The sequence below is a fragment of the Oncorhynchus keta genome, chromosome 16, assembly GCF_023373465.1.
Source record: "Oncorhynchus keta strain PuntledgeMale-10-30-2019 chromosome 16, Oket_V2, whole genome shotgun sequence".
Lineage (NCBI taxonomy): Eukaryota > Metazoa > Chordata > Actinopteri > Salmoniformes > Salmonidae > Oncorhynchus > Oncorhynchus keta.
In genome coordinates, this window is record NC_068436.1 from 21925451 (window position 1) to 21952950 (window position 27500).

Sequence of the window (27500 nt, forward strand, 5' to 3'; positions counted from 1 at the left end):
AGGAGAGACAGAGGAGAGGAGAGACAGAGACGAGGAGAGACAGAGACGAGGAGAGACAGAGACGAGGAGAGAAGAGAGAGGGAGAGAGAGAGGAGAGGAGAGACAAAGGAGAGGAGAGATAGAGGAGAGGACAGATAGAGGAGAGGAGAGATCGAGGAGAGGAGAGACAAATGAGAGGAGAGAGAGGAGAGGAGAGAGGAGAGGAGAGATAGAGGAGAGGAGAGAGAGGAGAGGAGAGAGGAGAGGAGAGACAAATGAGAGGAGAGACAGAGGAGAGGAGAGACAGAGGAGAGGAGAGAGAGGAGAGGAGAGAGAGGAGAGGAGAGAGAGAGGAGAGGAGAGAGAGGAGAGGAGAGAAGAGGAGAGGAGAGATAGAGGAGAGGAGAGGAGAGACAGAGGAGAGGAGAGACAGAGGAGAGACAGAGGAGAGGAGAGAGAGAGAGAGGAGAGGAGAGAGAGAGAGGAGAGATAGAGGAGAGATAGAGGAGAGATAGAGGAGAGAGGAGAGATAGAGGAGAGGAGAGACAGAGGAGAGGAGAGACAGAGGAGAGGAGAGATAGAGGAGAGGAGAGATAGAGGAGAGATAGATGAGAGGAGAGATAGAGGAGAGGAGAGACAGAGGAGAGGAGAGACAGAGGAGAGGAGAGGACAGAGACAGAGGAGAGGAGAGACAGAGGAGAGGAGAGACAGAGGAGAGGAGAGACAGAGGAGAGGAGAGAGGAGAGGAGAGACAAAGGAGAGGAGAGAAGGATGGAAGGATGAGACACTAGGAGACACACAGCGACTTAACGGTTGAGCTAGCAATCAGAGTTTAACAATTTTGTACATTTCAGTGAGGCAACAGCCAATCAGGGCGGAGGACAGCTCTAACTTTGACATAAAGGCCAACGACCAAACTCCCATCATGCATGCTGTTTGGAAGATAGACCCACGATGGATGATTTCAGAGACTTGGTAGCTAGCTTTATGGCCAAGTCTAAACAGGATACTTCCTTCCTCCCCCCTCTGTCTGTCTGTCTGTCTCTCTCTCTCCCTCCTTCCTACCTTCCTTCCTCCCCCCTCTGTCTGTCTGTCTCTCTCTCTCTCTCTCTCCTTCCTCCCCCCTCTGTGTCTGTCTGTCCCTCTCCTTCCTCCCCCTTCTGTCTGTGTCTGTCTGTCTCTCTCTCCCTCCTTCCTACCTCACCCTTCTGTCTGTGTCTGTCTCTCCCTCTCTCCCTCCTTCCTACCTTCCTTCCTCACCCGTCTGTCTCTCTCTCCTTCCTACCTTCCTTCCTCACCCTTTTGTCTGTCTGTCTCTCTCTCCCCCTCCTTCCTTACCTTCCTCACCCGCTTCAGCCTCATCCAGCTCAGCTTTCTTCAGTCTTTCCTGCATCACCACACGTTTAGCCAGATCAGCAAAACCCCGACGTCGGGGGGCAGGAGAGGACGAGGGGGCTAGAGAGGTGGAGGGGGCCGCAAAGCCCCAATGGCGGGGGGCAGGAGAGGTGGATGGGGTAGACGTAGAGGGAGATGGGGTGGAGGTGGTGGCAGTGGGTGAATGAACGGACAATTTTGGGGTGATGGAGAGAGGAGAAGGAGAGGAAGTGGGAGGAGGAGGACAAGAGGCGGACAATGGGATGAATTTGGGGGAATCTGAGGGAGTCGGGGTGAGGGAAGGTTGGGAGGCAGGGGGGATGGGGTTAGGGGAGGGAGGTGAGGCAGTGTCCAGGGTAGAGGGAGACCCCTGTGGGATGAGGGGGGTGGAAGGGGGGAGTGGGGAGGGTGGAGGGGGAAGATCCACGTCCATCTCACCTGTAATGACAAGAGAAGATAAGAGATGAGGCTGTAGTCATTACAGGACATGGGGCAGATGATGTTGTAGTCATTACAGGACATGGGACAGATGATGTTGTAGTCATTACAGGACATGGGACAGATGGTGTTGTAGTCATTACAGGACATGGGACAGATGATGTTGTAGTCATTACAGGACATGGGACAGATGATGTTGTAGTCATTACAGGACATGGGACAGATGATGTTGTAGTCATTACAGGACAGATGATGTTGTAGTCATTACAGGACATGGGACAGATGATGTTGTAGTCATTACAGGACAGATGATGTTGTAGTCATTACAGGACAGATGACAGATGGTGTTGTAGTCATTACAGGACATGGGACAGATGATGTTGTAGTCATTACAGGACATGGGACAGATGATGTTGTAGTCATTACAGGACATGGGACAGATGATGTTGTAGTCATTACAGGACAGATGATGTTGTAGTCATTACAGGACAGATGGTGTTGTAGTCATTACAGGACATGGGACAGATGATGTTGTAGTCATTACAGGACATGGGACAGATGGTGTTGTAGTCATTACAGGACATGGGACAGATGGTGTTGTAGTCATTACAGGACATGGGACAGATGGTGTTGTAGTCATTACAGGACAGATGATGTTGTAGTCATTACAGGACAGATGGTGTTGTAGTCATTACAGGACATGGGACAGATGATGTTGTAGTCATTACAGGACAGATGGTGTTGTAGTCATTACAGGACATGGGACAGATGGTGTTGTAGTCATTACAGGACAGATGATGTTGTAGTCATTACAGGACAGATGATGGTAGTCATTACAGGACATGGGACAGATGATGTTGTAGTCATTACAGGACATGGACAGATGATGTTGTAGTCATTACAGGACAGATGATGTTGTAGTCATTACAGGACATGGGACAGATGATGTTGTAGTCATTACAGGACATGGGACAGATGATGTTGTAGTCATTACAGGACATGGGACAGATGATGTTGTAGTCATTACAGGACATGGGACAGATGATGTTGTAGTCATTACAGGACAGATGGTGTTGTAGTCATTACAGGACATGGGACAGATGATGTTGTAGTCATTACAGGACAGATGATGTTGTAGTCATTACAGGACATGGGACAGATGATGTTGTAGTCATTACAGGACATGGGACAGATGATGTTGTAGTCATTACAGGACAGATGATGTTGTAGTCATTACAGGACAGATGATGTTGTAGTCATTACAGGACAGATGATGTTGTAGTCATTACAGGACATGGGACAGATGATGTTGTAGTCATTACAGGACATGGGACAGATGGTGTTGTAGTCATTACAGGACATGGGACAGATGATGTTGTAGTCATTACAGGACAGATGGTGTTGTAGTCATTACAGGACATGGGACAGATGATGTTGTAGTCATTACAGGACATGGGACAGATGATGTTGTAGTCATTACAGGACATGGGACAGATGATGTTGTAGTCATTACAGGACAGATGATGTTGTAGTCATTACAGGACAGATGATGTTGTAGTCATTACAGGACAGATGATGTTGTAGTCATTACAGGACAGATGATGTTGTAGTCATTACAGGACAGATGGTGTTGTAGTCATTACAGGACATGGGACAGATGATGTTGTAGTCATTACAGGACATGGGACAGATGATGTTGTAGTCATTACAGGACAGATGATGTTGTAGTCATTACAGGACATGGGACAGATGATGTTGTAGTCATTACAGGACATGGGACAGATGATGTTGTAGTCATTACAGGACATGGACAGATGATGTTGTAGTCATTACAGGACATGGGATGATGTTGTAGTCACAGGACATGGACAGATGATGTTGTAGTCATTACAGGACATGGGACAGATGATGTTGTAGTGGACATGGACAGATGGTGTTGTAGTCATTACAGGACATGGGACAGATGATGTTGTAGTCATTACAGGACATGGGACAGATGATGTTGTAGTCATTACAGGACATGGGACAGATGATGTTGTAGTCATTACAGGACAGATGATGTTGTAGTCATTACAGGACATGGGACAGATGATGTTGTAGTCATTACAGGACAGATGGTGTTGTAGTCATTACAGGACATGGGACAGATGATGTTGTAGTCATTACAGGACATGGGACAGATGATGTTGTAGTCATTACAGGACATGGGACAGATGATGTTGTAGTCATTACAGGACATGGGACAGATGGTGTTGTAGTCATTACAGGACATGGGACAGATGATGTTGTAGTCATTACAGGACATGGGACAGATGATGTTGTAGTCATTACAGGACATGGGACAGATGGTGTTGTAGTCATTACAGGACAGATGATGTTGTAGTCATTACAGGACATGGGACAGATGATGTTGTAGTCATTACAGGACATGGGACAGATGATGTTGTAGTCATTACAGGACAGATGGTGTTGTAGTCAGGACATGGACAGATGATGTAGTCAGGACATGGGACAGATGATGTTGTAGTCATTACAGGACATGGACAGATGATGTTGTAGTCATTACAGGACATGGGACAGATGATGTGTAGTCATTACAGGACATGGGACAGATGGTGTTGTAGTCATTACAGGACATGGGACAGATGATGTTGTAGTCATTACAGGACATGGGATTACAGATGATGTTGTAGTCATTAGATGATGTTGTAGTCATTACAGGACATGGGACAGATGGTGTTGTAGTCATTACAGGACAGATGATGTTGTAGTCATTACAGGACATGGGACAGATGATGTTGTAGTCATTACAGGACATGGGACAGATGATGTTGTAGTCATTACATGGACAGATGGTGTTGTAGTCATTACAGGACAGATGGTGTTGTAGTCATTACAGGACATGGGACAGATGATGTTGTAGTCATTACAGGACATGGGACAGATGATGTTGTAGTCATTACAGGACATGGACAGATGATGGGGACATGGGACAGATGATGTTGTAGTCATTACAGGACATGGGACAGATGATGTTGTAGTCATTACAGGACATGGACAGATGATGTTGTAGTCATTACAGGACAGATGATGTTGTAGTCATTACAGGACAGATGATGTTGTAGTCATTACAGGACATGGGACAGATGATGTTGTAGTCATTACAGGACAGATGATGTTGTAGTCATTACAGGACAGATGATGTTGTAGTCATTACAGGACAGATGATGTTGTAGTCATTACAGGACATGGGACAGATGATGTTGTAGTCATTACAGGACATGGACAGATGATGTTGTAGTCATTACAGGACATGGGACAGATGGTGTTGTAGTCATTACAGGACAGATGGTGTTGTAGTCATTACAGGACAGATGATGTTGTAGTCATTACAGGACATGGGACAGATGGTGTTGTAGTCATTACAGGACATGGGACAGATGATGTTGTAGTCATTACAGGACATGGGACAGATGATGTTGTAGTCATTACAGGACATGGGACAGATGGTGTTGTAGTCATTACAGGACATGGACAGATGGTGTTGTAGTCATTACAGGACATGGGACAGATGTGTGTAGTCATTACAGGACAGATGGTGTTGTAGTCATTACAGGACAGATGATGTTGTAGTCATTACAGGACAGATGATGTTGTAGTCATTACAGGACATGGGACAGATGATGTTGTAGTCATTACAGGACAGATGGTGTTGTAGTCATTACAGGACATGGGACAGATGGTGTTGTAGTCATTACAGGACATGGGACAGATGATGTTGTAGTCATTACAGGACAGATGATGTTGTAGTCATTACAGGACAGGTGGTGTTGTAGTCATTACAGGACAGATGGTGTTGTAGTCATTACAGGACATGGGACAGATGGTGTTGTAGTCATTACAGGACAGATGGTGTTGTAGTCATTACAGGACATGGGACAGATGGTGTTGTAGTCATTACAGGACAGATAATGTTGTAGTCATTACAGGACAGATGATGTTGTAGTCATTACAGGACATGGGACAGATGGTGTTGTAGTCATTACAGGACAGATGATGTTGTAGTCATTACAGGACAGGTGGTGTTGTAGTCATTACAGGACAGATGATGTTGTAGTCCTTACAGAACAGATGGTGTTGTAGTCATTACAGGACAGATGGTGTTGTAGTCATTACAGGACAGATGATGTTGTAGTCATTACAGGACAGATGGTGTTGTAGTCATTACAGGACAGGTATGGTTGTAGTCATTACAGGACAGATGATGTTGTAGTCATTACAGGACAGATGGTGTTGTAGTCATTACAGGACATGGGACAGATGGTGTTGTAGTCATTACAGGACAGATGATGTTGTAGTCATTACAGGACAGATGGTGTTGTAGTCATTACAGGACATGGGACAGATGATGTTGTAGTCATTACAGGACATGGACAGATGATGTTGTAGTCATTACAGGACAGATGGTGTTGTAGTCATTACAGGACAGATGGTGTTGTAGTCATTACAGGACAGATGGTGTTGTAGTCATTACAGGACATGGGACAGATGATGTTGTAGTCATTACAGGACATGGGACAGATGATGTTGTAGTCATTACAGGACATGGGACAGATGATGTTGTAGTCATTACAGGACATGGACAGATGATGTTGTAGTCATTACAGGACATGGGACAGATGATGTTGTAGTCATTACAGGACAGATGATGTTGTAGTCATTACAGGACATGGGACAGATGATGTTGTAGTCATTACAGGACAGATGATGTTGTAGTCATTACAGGACATGGGACAGATGATGTTGTAGTCATTACAGGACATGGGACAGATAATGTTGTAGTCATTACAGGACATGGACAGATGGTGTTGTAGTCATTACAGGACATGGGACAGATGAGGTTGTAGTCATTACAGGACATGGGACAGATGATGTTGTAGTCATTACAGGACAGATGGTGTTGTAGTCATTACAGGACAGATGGTGTTGTAGTCATTACAGGACATGGGACAGATGGTGTTGTAGTCATTACAGGACAGATGGTGTTGTAGTCATTACAGGACATGGGACAGATGGTGTTGTAGTCATTACAGGACATGGGACAGATGATGTTGTAGTCATTACAGGACATGGGACAGATGATGTTGTAGTCATTACAGGACATGGGATGATGTTGTAGTCATTACAGGACATGGGACAGATGGTGTTGTAGTCATTACAGGACATGGGACAGATGATGTTGTAGTCATTACAGGACATGGGACAGATGGTGTTGTAGTCATTACAGGACATGGGACAGATGGTGTTGTAGTCATTACAGGACATGGGACAGATGATGTTGTAGTCATTACAGGACATGGGACAGATGGTGTTGTAGTCATTACAGGACAGATGATGTTGTAGTCATTACAGGACAGATGATGTTGTAGTCATTACAGGACAGATGATGTTGTAGTCATTACAGAACAGATGATGTTGTAGTCATTACAGGACATGGACAGATGGTGTTGTAGTCATTACAGGACAGATGGTGTTGTAGTCATTACAGGACATGGGACAGATGATGTTGTAGTCATTACAGGACATGGGACAGATGATGTTGTAGTCATTACAGGACAGATGGTGTTGTAGTCATTACAGGACATGGGACAGATGATGTTGTAGTCATTACAGGACAGACATGTGTTGTAGTCATTACAGGACAGATGGTGTTGTAGTCATTACAGGACAGATGGTGTTGTAGTCATTACAGGACAGATGGTGTTGTAGTCATTACAGGACAGATGGTGTTGTAGTCATTACAGGACATGGGACAGATGATGTTGTAGTCATTACAGGACATGGGACAGATGGTGTTGTAGTCATTACAGGACATGGGACAGATGATGTTGTAGTCATTACAGGACATGGGACAGATGGTGTTGTAGTCATTACAGGACATGGAGACAGATGATGTTGTAGTCATTACAGGACATGGGACAGATGATGTTGTAGTCATTACAGGACATGGGACAGATGATGTTGTAGTCATTACAGGACATGGGACAGATGATGTTGTAGTCATTACAGGACATGGGACAGATGATGTTGTAGTCATTACAGGACATATGGGTTGTAGTAGGAAAGTAAAGTTCAAAATCTTCCTGCTGTGCTACAGATGCTGTATCTTAATTTGATCATCCTGTTTCAGGAATTTTCCTGCATAGCAATGCAAAACATGTAGTGTATTCGAGGTTTTAAAAAGACTTCTAAAGTTTGTAATTTCCACTTAAAAATTTAGGGTTAGGGTTTTTTTGCCGGGGGGTTTTCCTTGGCTCTTTGAGCTCTAGCGACTCCTTGTGGCGGGCCGGAGGGCCTGCAAGCTGACTTCAGGTGTATCCACAGACACATTGGTGCGACTGGCTTCCAGGTTACAGCGAGCAGTGTTTTAAGAAGCAGCGTGGCTTGGCGGGTCATGTTTCGGAGGAAGCATGTCTTGAACTTCGCCTCTCCCGAGCCCGTTGGGGAGTTGCAGCGATGAAACATGATCATTACTAAAAAAATAATAATAATAATAATAATAAAAATATAAAAACACCCATTAATTATTATCCACATAACAAATCACATCTTCCTGTTGCTGCGGGATTATTTGCCTGCTGTGTGAAACTGGCTCAAATTAAGATATGGCATCTGTATCATGCATTCGTCATTCTAATGCAGCTACTCTTTTACCCTCCATGAGGTAGATCTGATATCATCACATATAGAATATGGAAATGGGATGGGAATTTTATCTTTGGAAACATCGCATACACATCATGAGAGACAACGTGATGATAACAAGTGTTGATTCTGCCTTAACAATGGCTGCCCACCGGTATGCTAGAAGACAAACCGACTGTTAGTTTCTCAAACGGCTAGCAGACCTGTCGACTGTTAGAGAAACTAACAGCTAGCAGACCTGTCGACTGTTAGAGAAACTAACAGCTAGCAGACCTGTCGACTGTTAGAGAAACTAACAGCTAGCAGACCTGTCGACTGTTAGAGAAACTAACAGCTAGCAGATCTGTCGACTGTTAGTGCCAGATCTAACAGGTAGCAGATCTGTCGACTGTTAGAGAAACTAACAGGCTAGCAGACCTGTCGACTGTTAGAGAAACTAACAGCTAGCAGACCTGTCGACTGTTAGAGAAACTAACAGCTAGCAGACCTGTCGACTGTTAGAGAAACTAACAGCTAGCAGACCTGTCGACTGTTAGAGAAACTAACAGCTAGCAGACCTGTCGACTGTTAGAGAAACTAACAGCTAGCAGACCTGTCGACTGTTAGAGAAACTAACAGCTAGCAGACCTGTCGACTGTTAGAGAAACTAACAGCTAGCAGACCTGTCGACTGTTAGAGAAACTAACAGCTAGCAGACCTGTCGACTGTTAGAGAAACTAACAGCTAGCAGACCTGTCGACTGTTAGAGAAACTAACAGCTAGCAGACCTGTCGACTGTTAGAGAAACTAACAGCTAGCAGACCTGTCGACTGTTAGAGAAACTAACAGCTAGCAGACCTGTCGACTGTTAGAGAAACTAACAGCTAGCAGACCTGTCGACTGTTAGAGAAACTAACAGCTAGCAGACCTGTCGACTGTTAGAGAAACTAACAGCTAGCAGACCTGTCGACTGTTAGAGAAACTAACAGCTAGCAGACCTGTCGACTGTTAGAGAAAAACTAACAGCTAGCAGACCTGTCGACTGTTAGAGAAACTAACAGCTAGCAGACCTGTCGACTGTTAGAGAAACTAACAGCTAGCAGACCTGTCGACTGTTAGTTTCTCCAACAGCTAGCAGACCTGTCGACTGTTAGAGAAACTAACAGCTAGCAGACCTGTCGACTGTTAGTGTCTCTAACAGCTAGCAGACCTGTCGACTGTTAGAGAAACTAACAGCTAGCAGACCTGTCGACTGTTAGAGAAACTAACAGCTAGCAGACCTGTCGACTGTTAGAGAAACTAACAGCTAGCAGACCTGTCGACTGTTAGAGAAACTAACAGCTAGCAGACCTGTCGACTGTTAGAGAAACTAACAGCTAGCAGACCTGTCGACTGTTAGAGAAACTAACAGCTAGCAGACCTGTCAACTGTTAGAGAAACTAACAGCTAGCAGACCTGTCGACTGTTAGAGAAACTAACAGCTAGCAGACCTGTCGACTGTTAGAGAAACTAACAGCTAGCAGACCTGTCGACTGTTAGAGAAACTAACAGCTAGCAGACCTGTCGACTGTTAGAGAAACTAACAGCTAGCAGACCTGTCGACTGTTAGAGAAACTAACAGCTAGCAGCAGACCTGTCGACTGTTAGAGAAACTAACAGCTAGCAGACCTGTCGACTGTTAGTTTCTCCAACGGCTAGCAGATCTGTCGACTGTTAGTGTCTCTAACAGCTAGCAGACCTGTCGACTGTTAGAGAAACTAACAGCTAGCAGACCTGTCGACTGTTAGAGAAACTAACAGCTAGCAGACCTGTCGACTGTTAGAGAAACTAACAGCTAGCAGACCTGTCGACTGTTAGAGAAACTAACAGCTAGCAGACCTGTCGACTGTTAGAGAAACTAACAGCTAGCAGACCTGTCGACTGTTAGAGAAACTAACAGCTAGACCTGTCGACTGTTAGACCTGTCTGACTGTTAGAGAAACTAACAGCTAGCAGACCTGTCGACTGTTAGAGAAACTAACAGCTAGCAGACCTGTCGACTGTTAGAGAAACTAACAGCTAGCAGACCTGTCGACTGTTAGTGTCTCTAACAGCTAGCAGACCTGTCGACTGTTAGAGAAACTAACAGCTAGCAGACCTGTCGACTGTTAGAGAAACTAACAGCTAGCAGACCTGTCGACTGTTAGAGAAACTAACAGCTAGCAGACCTGTCGACTGTTAGAGAAACTAACAGCTAGCAGACCTGTCGACTGTTAGAGAAACTAACGGCTAGCAGACCTGTCGACTGTTAGAGAAACTAACAGCTAGCAGACCTGTCGACTGTTAGAGAAACTAACAGCTAGCAGACCTGTCGACTGTTAGAGAAACTAACAGCTAGCAGACCTGTCGACTGTTAGAGAAACTAACAGCTAGCAGACCTGTCGACTGTTAGAGAAACTAACAGCTAGCAGACCTGTCGACTGTTAGAGAAACTAACAGCTAGCAGACCTGTCGACTGTTAGATTCTCCAACGGCTAGCAGACCTGTCGACTGTTAGAAAAACTAACAGCTAGCAGACCTGTCGACTGTTAGAGAAACTAACGGCTAGCAGACCTGTCGACTGTTAGAGAAACTAAGACCTGTCGACTGCTAACAGCAGACCTGTCGACTGTTAGAGAAACTAACAGCTAGCAGACCTGTCGACTGTTAGAGAAACTAACAGCTAGCAGACCTGTCGACTGTTAGAGAAACTAACAGCTAGCAGACCTGTCGACTGTTAGAGAAACTAACAGCTAGCAGACCTGTCGACTGTTAGTGTCTCTAACAGCTAGCAGACCTGTCGACTGTTAGAAAAACTAACAGCTAGCAGACCTGTCGACTGTTAGAGAAACTAACAGCTAGCAGACCTGTCGACTGTTAGTGCCTCTAACAGCTAGCAGACCTGTCGACTGTTAGAGAAACTAACAGCTAGCAGACCTGTCGACTGTTAGAGAAACTAACAGCTAGCAGACCTGTCGACTGTTAGTGCCTCTAACGGCTAGCAGACCTGTCGACTGTTAGTGCCTCTAACGGCTAGCAGACCTGTCGACTGTTAGAGAAACTAACAGCTAGCAGACCTGTCGACTGTTAGAGAAACTAACAGCTAGCAGACCTGTCGACTGTTAGAGAAACTAACAGCTAGCAGACCTGTCGACTGTTAGAGAAACTAACAGCTAGCAGACCTGTCGACTGTTAGAGAAACTAACGGCTAGCAGACCTGTCGACTGTTAGAGAAACTAACAGCTAGCAGACCTGTCGACTGTTAGAGAAACTAACAGCTAGCAGACCTGTCGACTGTTAGAGAAACTAACAGCTAGCAGACCTGTCGACTGTTAGAGAAACTAACAGCTAGCAGACCTGTCGACTGTTAGAGAAACTAACAGCTAGCAGACCTGTCGACTGTTAGAGAAACTAACAGCTAGCAGACCTGTCGACTGTTAGAGAAACTAACAGCTAGCAGACCTGTCGACTGTTAGTGTCTCTAACAGCTAGCAGACCTGTCGACTGTTAGAGAAACTAACAGCTAGCAGACCTGTCGACTGTTAGAGAAACTAACAGCTAGCAGACCTGTCGACTGTTAGAGAAACTAACAGCTAGCAGACCTGTCGACTGTTAGAGAAACTAACAGCTAGCAGACCTGTCGACTGTTAGTGTCTCTAACAGCTAGCAGACCTGTCGACTGTTAAGAGAAACTAACAGCTAGCAGACCTGTCGACTGTTAGTTTCTCCAACGGCTATGAGTTAAAGAGTTAAAACAAACTATAGGCTACACAAGTAACATTCTAGCAGTCGGATTAGGCTACAGCTGCTGCCGCAAACAATGAATCGGCTAACTCACCTGCCAGCGCAGGACATTGGGGATTTCCTATGGCTCTCCTCCGACATTCAAGTACTCCAGTCACCAACTAACTCCCAACTCTACTAAAGACGACAGTAGACCTGCCGTACGTCATTACGTCCAGCTGTTTTTATCGACACAAGACAGTTCAATGGAAACACACTGTGGCAATTGTCACATCTACTACAGTGCCTTGCGAAAGTATTCGGCCCCCTTGAACTTTGCGACCTTTTGCCACATTTCAGGCTTCAAACAAAGATATAAAACTGTATTTTTTTGTGAAGAATCAACAACAAGTGGGACACAATCATGAAGTGGAACGACATTTATTGGATATTTCAAACTTTTTTAACAAATCAAAAACGGAAAAATTGGGCGTGCAAAATTATTCAGCCCCTTTACTTTCAGTGCAGCAAACTCTCTCCAGAAGTTCCGTGAGGATCTCTGTCAACGTTGACCTAAATGACTAATGATGATAAATACAATCCACCTGTGTGTAATCAAGTCTCTGTATAAATGCACCTGCACTGTGATAGTCTCAGAGGTCCGTTAAAAGCGCAGAGAGCATCATGAAGAACAAGGAACACACCAGGCAGGTCCGAGATACTGTTGTGAAGAAGTTTAAAGCCGAATTTGGATACAAAAAGATTTCCCAAGCTTTAAACATCCAAGGAGCACTGTGCAAGCGATAATATTGAAATGGAAGGAGTATCAGACCACTACAAATCTACCAAGACCTGGCCGTCCCTCTAAACTTTCAGCTCATACAAGGGGAATACTGATCAGAGATGCAGCCAAGAGGCCCATGATCACTCTGGATGAACTGCAGAGATCTACAGCTGAGGTGGGAGACTCTGTCCATAGGACAACAATCAGTCGTAAATCTGGCCTTTATGGAAGAGTGGCAAGAAGAAAGACATTTCTTAAAGATATCCATAAAAAGTGTTGTTTAAAGTTTGCCACAAGCCACCTGGGAGACACACCAAACATGTGGAAGAAGGTGCTCTGGTCAGATGAAACCAAAATTGAACTTTTTGGCAACAATGCAAAACGTTATGTTTGGCGTAAAAGCAACACAGCTCATCACCCTGAACACACCATCCCCACTGTCAAACATGGTGGTGGCAGCATCATGGTTTGGGCCTGCTTTTCTTCAGCAGGGACAGGGAAGATGGTTAAAATTGATGGGAAGATGGATGGAGCCAAATACAGGACCATTCTGGAAGAAAACCTGATGGAGTCTGCAAAAGACCTGAGACTGGGACGGAGATTTGTCTTCCAACAAGACAATGATCGAAAACATAAAGCAAAATCTACAATGGAATGGTTCAAAAAAGTCAAAGTCAAAGTCCAGACCTGAATTCAATCGAGAATCTGTGGAAAGAACTGAAAACTGCTGTTCACAAATGCTCTCCATTCAACCTCACTGAGCTCGAGCTGTTTTGCAAGGAGGAATGGGAAAAAATGTCAGTCTCTCGATGTGCAAAACTGATAGAGGCATACCCCAAGCGACATACAGCTGTAATCGCAGCAAAAGGTGGCGCTACAAAGTATTAACTTAAGGGGGCTGAATAATTTTGCACGCCAAATTTTTCAGTTTTTGATTTGTTAAAAAAAGTTTGAAATATCCAATAAATGTCGTTCAACTTTATGATTGTGTCCCACTTGTTGTTGATTCTTCACAAAAAAATACAGTTTTATATCTTTATGTTTGAAGCCTGAAATGTGGCAAAAGGTCGCAAAGTTCAAGGGGGGCGAATACTTTCGCAAGGCACTGTATATAAACTTAGTAAACGTCTACAAAATAAATCATCATTAACTCGTCCAGTGATTCTTTTTTTGTTGTAGACAGTTACTAAGTTTGCATAGAAAGTAGATACGGCCTCTGCAGAAGTCAGGGCATTCAGACTTCTTGCGTTTAGCGAACTAGAGCAGAGCTGTTGAGCAGAGCTGTTGAGCAGAGCTGTTGTGAAGGAAGTTGTCAAGAAAGGGAGTTTGTGTCTATAAAGGACCTCTCTCCCTCACCTACTGTCAACTAATCATGTCAATGTGTAGCTAACTGAAGCTGGCTAGCTTTATTAAACCCTGAGTATATATAGCTAGCTAACTGAAGCTGGCTAACTAAAGATGGCTAGCTTTATTAAACCCTGAGTAGATATAGCTAGCTAACTGAAGCTGGCTAACTAAAGCTGGCTAGCTTTATTAAACCCTGAGTAGATATAGCTAGCTAACTGAAGCTGGCTAACTAAAGCTGGCTAGCTTTATTAAACCCTGAGTAGATATAGCTAGCTAACTGAAGCTGGTAACTGAATCTGGCTAACTAAAGCTGGCTAGCTTTATTAAACCCTGAGTAGATATAGCTAGCTAACTGAAGCTGGCTAACTGAAGCTGGCTAGCTTTATTAAACCCTGAGTAGATCTAGCTGTTAAACTGAAGCTGGTTAGATTTATAAACCCCCTGATTAGATGTAGCTGGCAAACTGAAGTTGGCTAACTGAAGCTGGCTAACTGAAGCTGGGTAACTGAAGCTGGCTAGCTTGATACAACCCTGAGTAGATCTAGCTGGCTAACTGAAGCTGTCTAACTGAAGCTGGCTAGCTTTATTAAACCCTGACTAGATCTAACTGGCTAACTGAAGCTGGCTAGGTGTATTAAACCCTGACTAGATCTAGCTGGCTAACTGAAGCTGCCTAACTGAAGCTGGCTAGCTTTATTAAACCCTGAGTAGATCTAGCTGCCTAACTGAAGCTGGCTAGCTTTATTAAACCCTGAGTAGATCTAGTTGGCTAACTGAAGCTGGCGAACTGAAGCTGGCTAGTATATCCTACCTGGGGTTTTCTAACTGTTCCAGAAATAGCACACCTGATTCAACTAGTCCACTAATTACCAAAACCTTGACTAGATGGATTTGAGCTGGTTCAGGACTACTAAAATGCATGAACTGGTGCTCGCCCCCAACAATATTAGTGGAGGGGGTGACTAACAGAGAGTCTAGAAAAGACAGAGAGAAAGTCCCTTTCCCAAATGAACAGGTGAACCTGACAATGGCTTGGTCTAGTTCAGGGCTACAACTACATGGGGAAATGTCTGGGGTCCAGGAGAGGTTTGAGAACCACTGTCTTAGATATCTGATCATCTAACAGAGTCTCTTCTGTCCTCTTCAAACACTGGGAACTTTGCACCAATAACAGGAAGGAAGCTAGGCCATACATTTACCAGCCCGCACCCTGCTCACCCTGGGCCAGTGGACCAACCCTACCCACCCTAGGCCAGTAAGCCAACCCACCCTACCCACCCTGGGCCAGTGGACTAACCCACCCTGGGCCAGAGGGCCAACCCACCCTACCCACCCTGGGCCAGTGGGCCAACCTACCCTACCCACCCTGGGCCAGTGGGCCAACCTACCCTACCCACCCTGGGCCAGTGGGCCAACCTACCCTACCCACCCTGGGCCAGTGGGCCAACCTACCCTACCCACCCTGGGCCAGTGAGCCAACCTACCCTACCCACCCTGGGCCAGTGAGCCAACCCACCTTGGGCCAGTGAGCCAACCCACCCTGGGCCAGTGAGCCAACCCACTCTACCCACCCTGGGCCAGAGAGCCAACCCCCAACCCACCCTGGGCCAGAGGGCCAATCCACCCAACCCACCCTGGGCCAGAGAGCCAACCCCCCAACCCACCATGGGCCAGTGGACCAACCTACCCTGGGCCAGTGAACCAACCCACCCTGGGCCAGTGGACCAGCCCACCCTGGGCCAGTGGACCAACCCACCCTGGGCCAGTGGACCAACCCACCCTGGGCCAGTCGACCAACCCACCCTGGGCCAGTCGACCAACCCACCCTGGGCCAGTGGACCAACCCACCCTGGGCCAGTGGACCAGCCCACCCTGGGCCAGTGGACCAACCCACCCTGGGCCAGTGGACCAACCCACCCTGGGCCAGTGGACCAACCCACCCTGGGCCAGTGGACCAACCCACCCTGGGCCAGTGGACCAACCCACCCTGGGCCAGTGGACCAGCCCAGTGGACCAACCCACCCTGGGCCAGTGGACCAGCCCACCCTGGGCCAGTGGACCAACCCACCCTGGGCCAGTGGACCAACCCACCCTGGGCCAGTGGACCAACCCACCCTGGGCCAGTGGACCAACCCACCCTGGGCCAGTCGACCAACCCACCCTGGGCCAGTGGACCAGCCCACCCTACCACCCTGGGCAAGAGGACCAGCCCACCCTACCCACCCTGGGCCAGTGGACCAGCCCACCCCACTACCCTTGCCTAAAATATGCCGCCCCCCACCTCCCTGTGAGAGAAGGAGTTGCAGTGACACACAGACAGGCCCCCAAACGGTCCCCAGTTTAGATTATGTTAACTTTGAGGTTTTAAAAATAAACCGTTACGAAATAAATGGATCTAATTGTTAAAACAGCTGCTCTACAAATCCTAGACTGACAACAGAATAACATACACTATATACAACTATTCAATGCAAAGCACTAGGCTACCGCAATGGAACCCGTTCCACATAGCCTAACTAAAACAAAACGTTTCCGCTACTTGAAATGTGGAATGGAATTATTTTTTGAAGTAGTGTGTTTTTAGATTGGTAGCCTATTGCAAACATACGAAAGAAAATAAAAACGCCTGTTGCGTTATTACAACCTGCCTCACTTCTGTCAATCTGGAATAGCGCAACGCGCAACCGGTACATCTTGTCAGCTCATGCCACCTAAATAAAGCTTTTTTTTTAAACAAGTAGCCCAAAGGAAAATTGACTTACTCATGGTCCGAACGAACAGTTTTACTCAAGACATAAAATGAAGTAAGCTTCTTCTCAGGTCGAAAGTTTGGATTAGAAGTCTTTGCAGCGGATCCATGTCACTCTCAACAGCCTACGTCGCGAAAGAAGAGATGGGAGCTCCGACAGTTGAGTCTTGACGTGCAGCCATTGGCTCAGATGCATAAAGATGACGCCCGCATGTACTCACCACAAATCAGGGCCGGCTTAATGTAGGGGCTTACCGGGGCTGAAGCCCCTGGGCCCCGAAGGACTGTGGAACGTCCAAAGGACAGCAAAAAATATAAATTAAATATATACAGTATTTATTATGCATGTAGCATATATACACTACTGGTCAAAAGTTTTAGAACACCTACTCATTCAAAGGTTTTTCTTTATTTTTACTATTTTCTACATTGTATAATAATAGTGAAGACATCACAACTATGAAATAACACATATGGAATCATGTAGTAACCAAAAAAGTTTTAAATCAAAATATATTTTATATTTGAGATTCTTCGAATAGCTACCCTTTACCTTGATGACAGCTTTGCAAAATAAAATATATACAGTATATATTATGTATGTAGTATATATATATATATATATACTGTCACACCCTGACCTTAGTGTTCTTTGTTTTCCTTGTTATTTTGGTTAGGTCAGGGTGTGACATGGGTGATGTATGTGTTTTGGTCTTGTCTAGGGGTTTTGTATGTTTATGGGGCGGTTTCCTTTCTAGGTATATTGTATGTCTATGGTTGCCTAGATTGGTTCTCAATTAAAGGCAGCTGTCTATGTTGTCTCTGATTGGGAACCATATTTAGGCAGCCTTTTTCTGTGGGTATTTTGTGGGTGGTTGTCTTCTGTCTTTGTGTCTATGCACCAGATAAAACCGAAACAGTCCTTTCACATTTTTTGTTGTTTTGGTTTTTGTTGGCTGACTTCTTTAAAACAAAACTCTAACCTGAAAGCTTTGTTCTGATCCTTCGCCACCATGCTGTTCCTTGAACCGGTAATTCCCTGAGACGCTTCCTCCTCGGAACCCTTTGTCCTCCACAGGAGAACCTTTTGAATAACCCTTTTTGCTTCCATTTAGAATACATTTTCTTTATTTAATGAACCATTTCTACAAAGGGTTCTACGTGGAACCAAAACGAGTGCTGACTGGCAATGATACACATAGACAATAACTTATTTCTCTATTTGGTTAATAGGGTGGGCATTCCAGTTTCTTTATTTCTAGTTTTCTGTTTCTATGTTTTGGCCTGGTGTGGTTCTCAATCAGGCACAGATGTAAACACCTGTCTCTGATTGGGAATCATACCTAGGCAGCCTGTTTTTCCACCGTAGTTGTGGGTAGTTGACTTTGTTAGTGGCCTGTAAATAAAGAAAACCATGCTGCACCTTGACCGGTCGTTTCACCCTGAATACGACAAAAACCCATTGTCACCGTCGTATGTCACCAAAGCCAGCGTGACCTACATTCTTCTTTATAATGAAAAAAACAAAGGTCAGTGACGCTATGATAACGAGTGCTGACACCCTGCAATTACACATAGACAATAACTATCTAATACCCAAAAGTATATTCAGCAGCTTATTGGGATTAATAAAGACACACAAATACAAATTTTTCTTGGCAGCAGTATAGATCCCTAATAAAACATTACAAATAAATTCCTGTCTTATCAGCTAATTTGGATCCCAATAAACACAATATATCCCAGGGGTTCCCTTCTGTAGACTGTATGTTTAAAGACACACAAATACAAATTCCTGTCTTGGCAGCAGCTAATTGGGATCCCTAATAAACACCACATATACAAATTCCTGTCTTGGCAGCAGCTAATTGGGATCCCTAATAAAGACACACAAATACACATTCCTGTCTTGGCAGCAGCTAATTGGGATCCCTAATAAAGACACACAAATACACATTCCTGTCTTGGCAGCAGCTAATTGGGATCCCTAATAAAGACACACAAATACAAATTCCTGTCTTGGCAGCAGCTAATTGGGATCCCTAATAAAGACACACAAATACACATTCCTGTCTTGGCAGCAGCTAATTGGGATCCCTAATAAACACACATATACAAATTCCTGTCTTGGCAGCAGCTAATTGGGATCCCTAATAAACACACATATACAAATTCCTGCCTTGGCAGCAGCTAATTGGGATCCCTAATAAAGACACACAAATACAAATTCCTGCCTTGGCAGCAGCTAATTGGGATCCCTAATAAAGACACACAAATACAAATTCCTGCCTTGGCAGCAGCTAATTGGGATCCCTAATAAACACACACAAATACAAATTCCTGCCTTGGCAGCAGCTAATTGGGATCCCTAATAAAGACACACAAATACAAATTCCTTTTGGCAGCAGCTAATTGGGATCCCTAATAAACACACATAACATGTAAATAGAATTTGATGTCAACACTACACACAGCCATTCTATTAGACACACACACAGACACAAGGACACACACACACACACACACAACACACACACACACACACACACACACACACACACACACACACACACACACACACAGGCACAAGACAGAGCATTTAGAAATCTGTTTTTGTCCATTCCAGATGTGGGTCACCAGTTAATCCCTGGATGTTTTGATGTCAGCCTATCAACAGCCATTCTATTAGAGAGAGGGGTGAGAGGGGGGAAGGAGGGGGAGATTCAGAGAGAAAGAGAGAGGGGTGAGAGGGGGAAGGAGGGGGAGATTCAGAGAGACAGAGAGAGGGGTGAGAGGGGGGAAGGAGGGGGAGATTCAGAGAGACAGAGAGAGGGGTGAGAGGGGGAAGGAGGGGGAGATTCAGAGAGAAAGAGAGACTGAGAGAGTTTGATAGAGGGAGGGGGACAAAGGGGGGTAAAGAGAGTGGAAGAGAGAGGGGGAGAAAGGGGGGTAAAGAGAGTGGAAGAGAGAGGGGGAGAAAGAGGGCTGAGAGGGGAGAGAGAGGGGGAGAAAGAGGGGTGAGAGGGGAGAGAGAGAGGGAGAAAGGGGGTAAAAGAGAGTGGAAGAGAGAGGGGGAGAAAGGGGGGTAAAGAGAGAGAGAGAGAGAGAGGGAGAAAGAGGGGTGAGAGGGGAGAGAGAGAGGGAGAAAGGGGGGTAAAGAGAGAGGGAGAGAGAGGGGGAGAAAGAGGGCTGAGAGGGGAGAGAGAGGGGGAGAAAGAGGGGTGAGAGGGGAGAGAGAGGGGGAGAAAGAGGGGTAAAGAGAGAGGGAGAGAGGAGAGAAGGAGGTGGGGTTGTCTGCAGAACTCATTCTCTCTACATCTCTTTCTCCCCCCTCTTTCTCCCCCCCTCTCTCTCTCTGCCCCCCTGGCTCCGATAGAAACTAGAGCACTACATCATCATCATCATCATAATCGTCCTCTCCTCGAGACACGCATCAAAGTTCACGTCGCACCGAAAACACAGGTGCCTTGCAGCGCGAGACCGTCGATAACGGAGTAAAAAGATTGTCCCGTTTAACGGATCTAATCTCAAACCTTTTTACATCAACAGTTGTTATTAATGTGAGTAGAAAGGCTACAGACACACGGTCGTTATCATGTCTGACTGCAGGAGGCAGTGGAACCGGGAGAACGAGCTGCCGGTCTACCTGGCAGGAACGATTACAACCGGGCCGAACCAACGGAAATCCTACGGGATGTTTTCCTCGGCGGATGGCGCCTGCGACAGCAAGACTGTAGACTGTGATAACTTTGCCGCGGGAAGGAGAGGAACCAGGACTCCCAGGAGCGTCAGCCGAGACAGGCTCCTCGACCACACCGATGGCGACGTTCCTGAGACGGCAAGTGAGGCCAGTGAGGTCCGGGCTGTCGGTTCTCAGGTCAGCTCACCCGGGGAGAGAGAGGATGTGGGGCCGGGTGTGGAGATTGAGTACCCGGCAGGGAGGCAGTGTCACTCCGGTCAGAAGAATGGAAAGGTAGGTGAAAACTGATTTTTTTTTTCGCTCATGTTTATTTTGATTAAAAGTAGGGCAGATCGCTTGTTGATGCTACATTTCCAATTGTAGCTTACTCTGTTCTGCAGTGCAGTGACGTCAGCTAGGCTGTTCCTAAAATAGGCTACGCAGATATCTCTAGGCTGCCCACATCACCTGAACTGGTGACGGCCAGGTAGGCTATTAGGCTACGTGTGGTGATGAATTGAACAGCGCCGTTTTGACAGCAAATCCCAGCTTCTGTCACACACACACCACACACACACACACAAACACACACACTGAACATCGCGGCTGCTCTGACTGCACTGCACGCGAAGACACAAGGAGGTCCTGCAGCTAGAGCGTTCCTTCCGCCTCTGAGTTCACTGGCTGCGGGAAAAGAGAGAGAGAGAGAGAGCATGTCCGGTACTGACCACCAGGGGAATGGTATCCCCCACCTTCCGGTAAGACTCCCACCTGGCGGGGCTGGCAGCCGGACAGGCTGGCTGTCTGTCTAGCGCGGAATAGCCATTGTTTTCGGTCAATAGGCGAACAGACGGTGCTGTCCATTTCAGCACCACATACCTAGTCTAACTTGTCGCCGCTGGAGGTTCCTTTGGTAGACTATAGGCTTACAAAAATGAGCTAGTTTCTGTTTATTATATTCAGTTCTACAGAGAAAACGATGATTGTAGCCCAGACTAAAGGCACGTTGAGGTTGTCGAGGGCGACAGGGCGGTACTGCTGCTGCTACCGAGCTGCAGCCTCGGCGTGATAAATCCCCTGCTCCTGATACCGTTGGCGGGGATTAAAATCTTAGTGTCGCAGGATGATAGCCAAGCAGTTTGAGTAGAAGGCCTGTGTGATGTCTGCCCTGGCCCAGTCTCCCCCATGTCATCCAGCCAGACCGCATAATGATACCACCCCGATCGCGGAGATCATTTTTGACCATTTCTGCCGCGACGTGTCAAGACAATGCGTCTGTTCTCTGCCCTGCTCTCTACCTGACATGGTTGAGTTGTTATCAGGGATTTACACGAAGTGACAATCCGACGTTGTATGTTGTGCTGCAGGTTGGAAGGAGTAAGACAATAGTCTGGACTCTGGGGGGGAGAGAGAGAGACAGAGGCAGAGACATAAATGGAGAGTGAGAGTGAGAGAGAGACAGAGAGAGAGAGAGAGAGAGAGAGAGAGAGAGAGAGAGAGAGAGAGAGAGACAGAGGTAGAGAGTGAGAGTGAGAGGTAGAGAGAGAGAGAGACAGAGGTAGAGAGTGAGAGGTAGAGAGAGCAACAGGGAAGACCGATTTGAGGTGTTCATGTGAGGGAGATCTGTCTTGGGGATATTCTAGCCTAGTTGGTTCATTCAGAAAACATGCAGCTATTTAAATGGTGTAACACGTTGAATAAAGCTATTGTTAGAATACATGCACAGCTTTCAGGACTCTTGGTCATGTTTGGATACAGTGGCAGTGGTGGATAAAGTATCCAATTGTCATACTTGTCATACCTGAGTCACTCAGTAAAATGCTACTTGAGTAAACATCTAATAGCATTTGGTTTTAAATTATTAATATACTTAAGTAGAAAAAGTAAAAGTATAAATCATTTTAAATTCCTTATAAACCAGACGGCACCATTTTATGTTACATGTTAAATTTAAAGATAGTAAAGGGTGAACACTCAGACATCATCATTTACAAACTAAGCATTTCTGTTTAGTGAGTCCACCAGATAGGGAGGACCAGGACCAGCCTGGGTTGTGATAGACACCAGATAGGGAGGACCAGGACCAGCCTGAGTGGTGATAGACACCAGATAGGGAGGACCAGGACCAGCCTGAGTGGTGATAGACACCAGATAGGGAGGACCAGGACCAGCCTGGGTGGTGATAGACACCAGATAGGGAGGACCAGGACCAGCCTGGGTGGTGATAGACACCAGATAGGGAGGACCAGGACCAGCCTGGGTTGTGATAGACACCAGATAGGGAGGACCAGGACCAGCCTGGGTGGTGATAGACACCAGATAGGGAGGACCAGCCTGGGTGGTGACACAGGTCCAGCCTGGGTGGTGATAGACACCAGATAGGGAGGACCAGGACCAGCCTGGGTGGTGATAGACACCAGATAGGGAGGACCAGGACCAGCCTGGGTTGTGATAGACACCAGATAGGGAGGACCAGGACCAGCCTGGGTGGTGATAGACACCAGATAGGGAGGACCAGGACCAGCCTGGGTGGTGATAGACACCAGATAGGGAGGACCAGGACCAGCCTGGGTGGTGATAGACACCAGATAGGGAGGACCAGGGCCAGCCTGGGTGTCATACTGATAGACACCAGATAGGGAGGACCAGGACCAGCCTGGGTGGTGATAGACACCAGATAGGGAGGACCAGGACCAGCCTGGGTTGTGATAGACACCAGATAGGGAGGACCAGGACCAGCCTGGGTGGTGATAGACACCAGATAGGGAGGACCAGGACCAGCCTGGGTGGTGATAGACACCAGATAGGGAGGACCAGGACCAGCCTGGGTGGTATTAGACACCAGATAGGGAGGACCAGGACCAGCCTGGGTTGTGATAGACACCAGATAGGGAGGACCAGGACCAGCCTGGGTTGTGATAGACACCAGATAGGGAGGACCAGGACCAGCCTGGGTGGTGATAGACACCAGATAGGGAGGACCAGGACCAGCCTGGGTGGTGATAGACACCAGATAGGGAGGACCAGGACCAGCCTGGGTGGTGATAGACACCAGATAGGGAGGACCAGGACCAGCCTGGGTGGTGATAGACACCAGATAGGGAGGACCAGGACCAGCCTGGGTGGTGATAGACACCAGATAGGGAGGACCAGGACCAGCCTGGGTGGTGATAGACACCAGATAGGGAGGACCAGGACCAGGACCAGCCTGGGTGGTGATAGACACCAGATAGGGAGGACCAGGACCAGCCTGGGTGGTGATAGACACCAGATAGGGAGGACCAGGACCAGCCTGGGTGGTGATAGACACCAGATAGGGAGGACCAGGACCAGCCTGGGTGGTGATAGACACCAGATAGGGAGGACCAGGACCAGCCTGGGTGGTGAGCACTGGGAGTGGTGATAGACACCAGATAGGGAGGACCAAAGCTCCTGGGTGGTGATAGACACCAGATAGGGAGGACCAGGACTCCTCAGCCTGGGTGGTGATAGACACCAGATAGGGAGGACCAGGACCAGCCTGGGTTGTGATAGACACCAGATAGGGAGGACCAGGACCAGCCTGGGTGGTGATAGAGGACCAGGACCAGCCTGGGTTGTGATAGACACCAGATAGGGGAGGACCAGGACACCAGCCTGGGTGGTGATAGACACCAGATAGGGAGGACCAGGACCAGCCTGGGTGGTGATAGACACCAGATAGGGAGGACCAGGACCAGCCTGGGTGGTGATAGACACCAGATAGGGAGGACCAGGGCCAGCCTGGGTGGTGATAGACACCAGATGGGTGGTGAGGGGGAGGACCAGGACCAGCCTGGGTGGTGTTAGACACCAGATAGGGAGGACCAGGACCAGCCTGGGTGGTGATAGACACCAGATAGGGAGGACCAGGACCAGCCTGGGTGGTGATAGACACCAGATAGAGGACACCAGATAGGGAGGACCAGGACCAGCCTGGGTGGTGATAGACACCAGATAGGGAGGACCAGGACCAGCCTGGGTGGTGATAGACACCAGATAGGGAGGACCAGGACCAGCCTGGGTGGTGATAGACACCAGATAGGGAGGACCAGGACCAGCCTGGGTGGTGATAGACACCAGATAGGGAGGACCAGGGCCAGCCTGGGTGGTGATAGACACCAGATAGGGAGGACCAGGACCAGCCTGGGTGGTGATAGACACCAGATAGGGAGGACCAGGACCAGCCTGGGTTGTGATAGACACCAGATAGGATAGAGGACCAGGACCAGCCTGGGTGGTGAGCCTGGGTGGTGATAGACACCAGATAGGGAGGACCAGGACCAGCCTGGGTGGTGATAGACACCAGATAGGGAGGACCAGGACCAGCCTGGGTGGTATTAGACACCAGATAGGGAGGACCAGGACCAGCCTGGGTTGTGATAGACACCAGATAGGGAGGACCAGGACCAGCCTGGGTTGTGACACCAGAGACACCAGGACCAGCCTGGGTCTGATAGACCCAGGGAGGACCAGGACCAGCCTGGGTGGTGATAGACACCAGATAGGGAGGACCAGGACCAGCCTGGGTGGTGATAGACACCAGATAGGGAGGACCAGGACCAGCCTGGGTGGTGATAGACACCAGATAGGGAGGACCAGGACCAGCCTGGGTGGTGATAGACACCAGATAGGGAGGACCAGGACCAGCCTGGGTGGTGATAGACACCAGATAGGGAGGACCAGGACCAGCCTGGGTGGTGATAGACACCAGATAGGGAGGACCAGGACCAGCCTGGGTGGTGATAGACACCAGATAGGGAGGACCAGGACCAGCCTGGGTTGTGATAGACACCAGATAGGGAGGACCAGGACCAGCCTGGGTGGTGATAGACACCAGATAGGGAGGACCAGGACCAGCCTGGGTGGTGATAGACACCAGATAGGGAGGACCAGGACCAGCCTGAGTGGTGATAGACACCAGATAGGGAGGACCAGGGCCAGCCTGGGTGGTGATAGACACCCCCAGCCTAGGGAGGACCAGGACCAGCCTGGGTGGTGATAGACACCAGATAGGGAGGACCAGGACCAGCCTGGGTTGTGATAGACACCAGATAGGGAGGACCAGGACCAGCCTGGGTGGTGATAGACACCAGATAGGGAGGACCAGGACCAGCCTGGGTGGTGATAGACACCAGATAGGAGGACCAGGACCAGCCTGGGTGGTGATAGACACCAGATAGGGAGGACCAGGGCCAGCCTGGGTGGTGATAGACACCAGATAGGGAGGACCAGGACCAGCCTGGGTGGTGTTAGACACCAGATAGGGAGGACCAGGACCAGCCTGGGTGGTGATAGACACCAGATAGGGAGGACCAGGACCAGCCTGGGTGGTGATAGACACCAGATAGGGAGGACCAGGACCAGCCTGGGTGGTGATAGACACCAGATAGGGAGGACCAGGACCAGCCTGGGTGGTGATAGACACCAGATAGGGAGGACCAGGACCAGCCTGGGGTGATAGACACCAGATAGGGACACCAGATGGGGAGGACACAGATAGACCAGGACCAGCCTGGGTGGTGTTAGACACCAGATAGGGGAGGACCAGGACCAGCCTGGGTGGTGATAGACACCAGATAGGGAGGACCAGGACCAGCCTGGGTGGTGATAGACACCAGATAGGGAGGACCAGGACCAGCCTGGGTGGTGATAGACACCAGATAGGGAGGACCAGGACCAGGACCAGCCTGGGTGGTGTTAGACACCAGATAGGGAGGACCAGGACCAGGACCAGCCTGGGTGGTGATAGACACCAGATAGGGAGGACCAGGACCAGCCTGGGTGGTGATAGACACCAGATAGGGAGGACCAGGACCAGCCTGGGTGGTGATAGACACCAGATAGGGAGGACCAGGACCAGCCTGGGTGGTGATAGACACCAGATAGGGAGGACCAGGACCAGCCTGGGTGGTGATAGACACCAGATAGGGAGGACCAGGACCAGCCTGGGTGGTGATAGACACCAGATAGGGAGGACCAGGACCAGCCTGGGTGGTGATAGACACCAGATAGGGAGGACCAGGACCAGCCTGGGTGGTGATTTAGACACCAGATAGGGAGGACCAGGACCAGCCTGGGTGGTGATAGACACCAGATAGGGAGGACCAGGACCAGCCTGGGTGGTGATAGACACCAGATAGGGAGGACCAGGACCAGCCTGGGTTGTGATAGACACCAGATAGGGAGGACCAGGACCAGCCTGAGTATGATAGACACCAGATCGGGAGGACCAGGACCAGCCTGAGTGGTGATAGACACCAGATAGGGAGGACCAGGACCAGCCTGGGTGGTGATAGACACCAGATAGGGACGACCAGGACCAGCCTGGGTTGTGATAGACACCAGATAGGGAGGACCAGGACCAGCCTGGGTGGTGATAGACACCAGATAGGGAGGACCAGGACCAGCCTGGGTGGTGATAGACACCAGATAGGGAGGACCAGGACCAGCCTGGGTGGTGATAGACACCAGATAGGGAGGACCAGGACCAGCCTGGGTGGTGATAGACACCAGATAGGGAGGACCAGGACCAGCCTGGGTGGTGATAGACACCAGATAGGGAGGACCAGGACCAGCCTGGGTGGTGCACATTTTTGTTGTTGTTGCAAGCAGAGAGACAGAGCGATGCTCTAAACAGTCGTATCTCCATGGTAACACTTCAGCCAGTAGATGTTAGGCTACAGCATCACGGCTAGGTTGCCATG

The 27500-nt window shown here is 48.0% G+C and overlaps 1 protein-coding gene and 1 pseudogene across 1 annotated transcript in view; one reads left to right on the forward strand and one right to left on the reverse strand.

The window, feature by feature from the left end:
• The window catches only part of LOC127908069 (wolframin-like), a 37562-nt gene extending 20264 nt beyond the window's left edge, over positions 1–17298 (reverse strand). Inside the window, exons 1-2 of the mRNA XM_052465075.1 lie at positions 17110–17298; positions 1318–1791 (exon numbers count right to left, since the gene is read on the reverse strand). Of these exons, the coding sequence (XP_052321035.1) occupies positions 1318–1791; positions 17110–17113 (478 nt within the window). The 5' untranslated portion in view covers positions 17114–17298. The remainder of the gene's footprint in view (positions 1–1317; positions 1792–17109) is intronic.
• A 3092-nt stretch (positions 17299–20390) lies between these two features.
• Positions 20391–27500, forward strand: part of LOC127908059 (dihydropyrimidinase-related protein 1-like) — a 29208-nt pseudogene continuing 22098 nt past the window's right edge.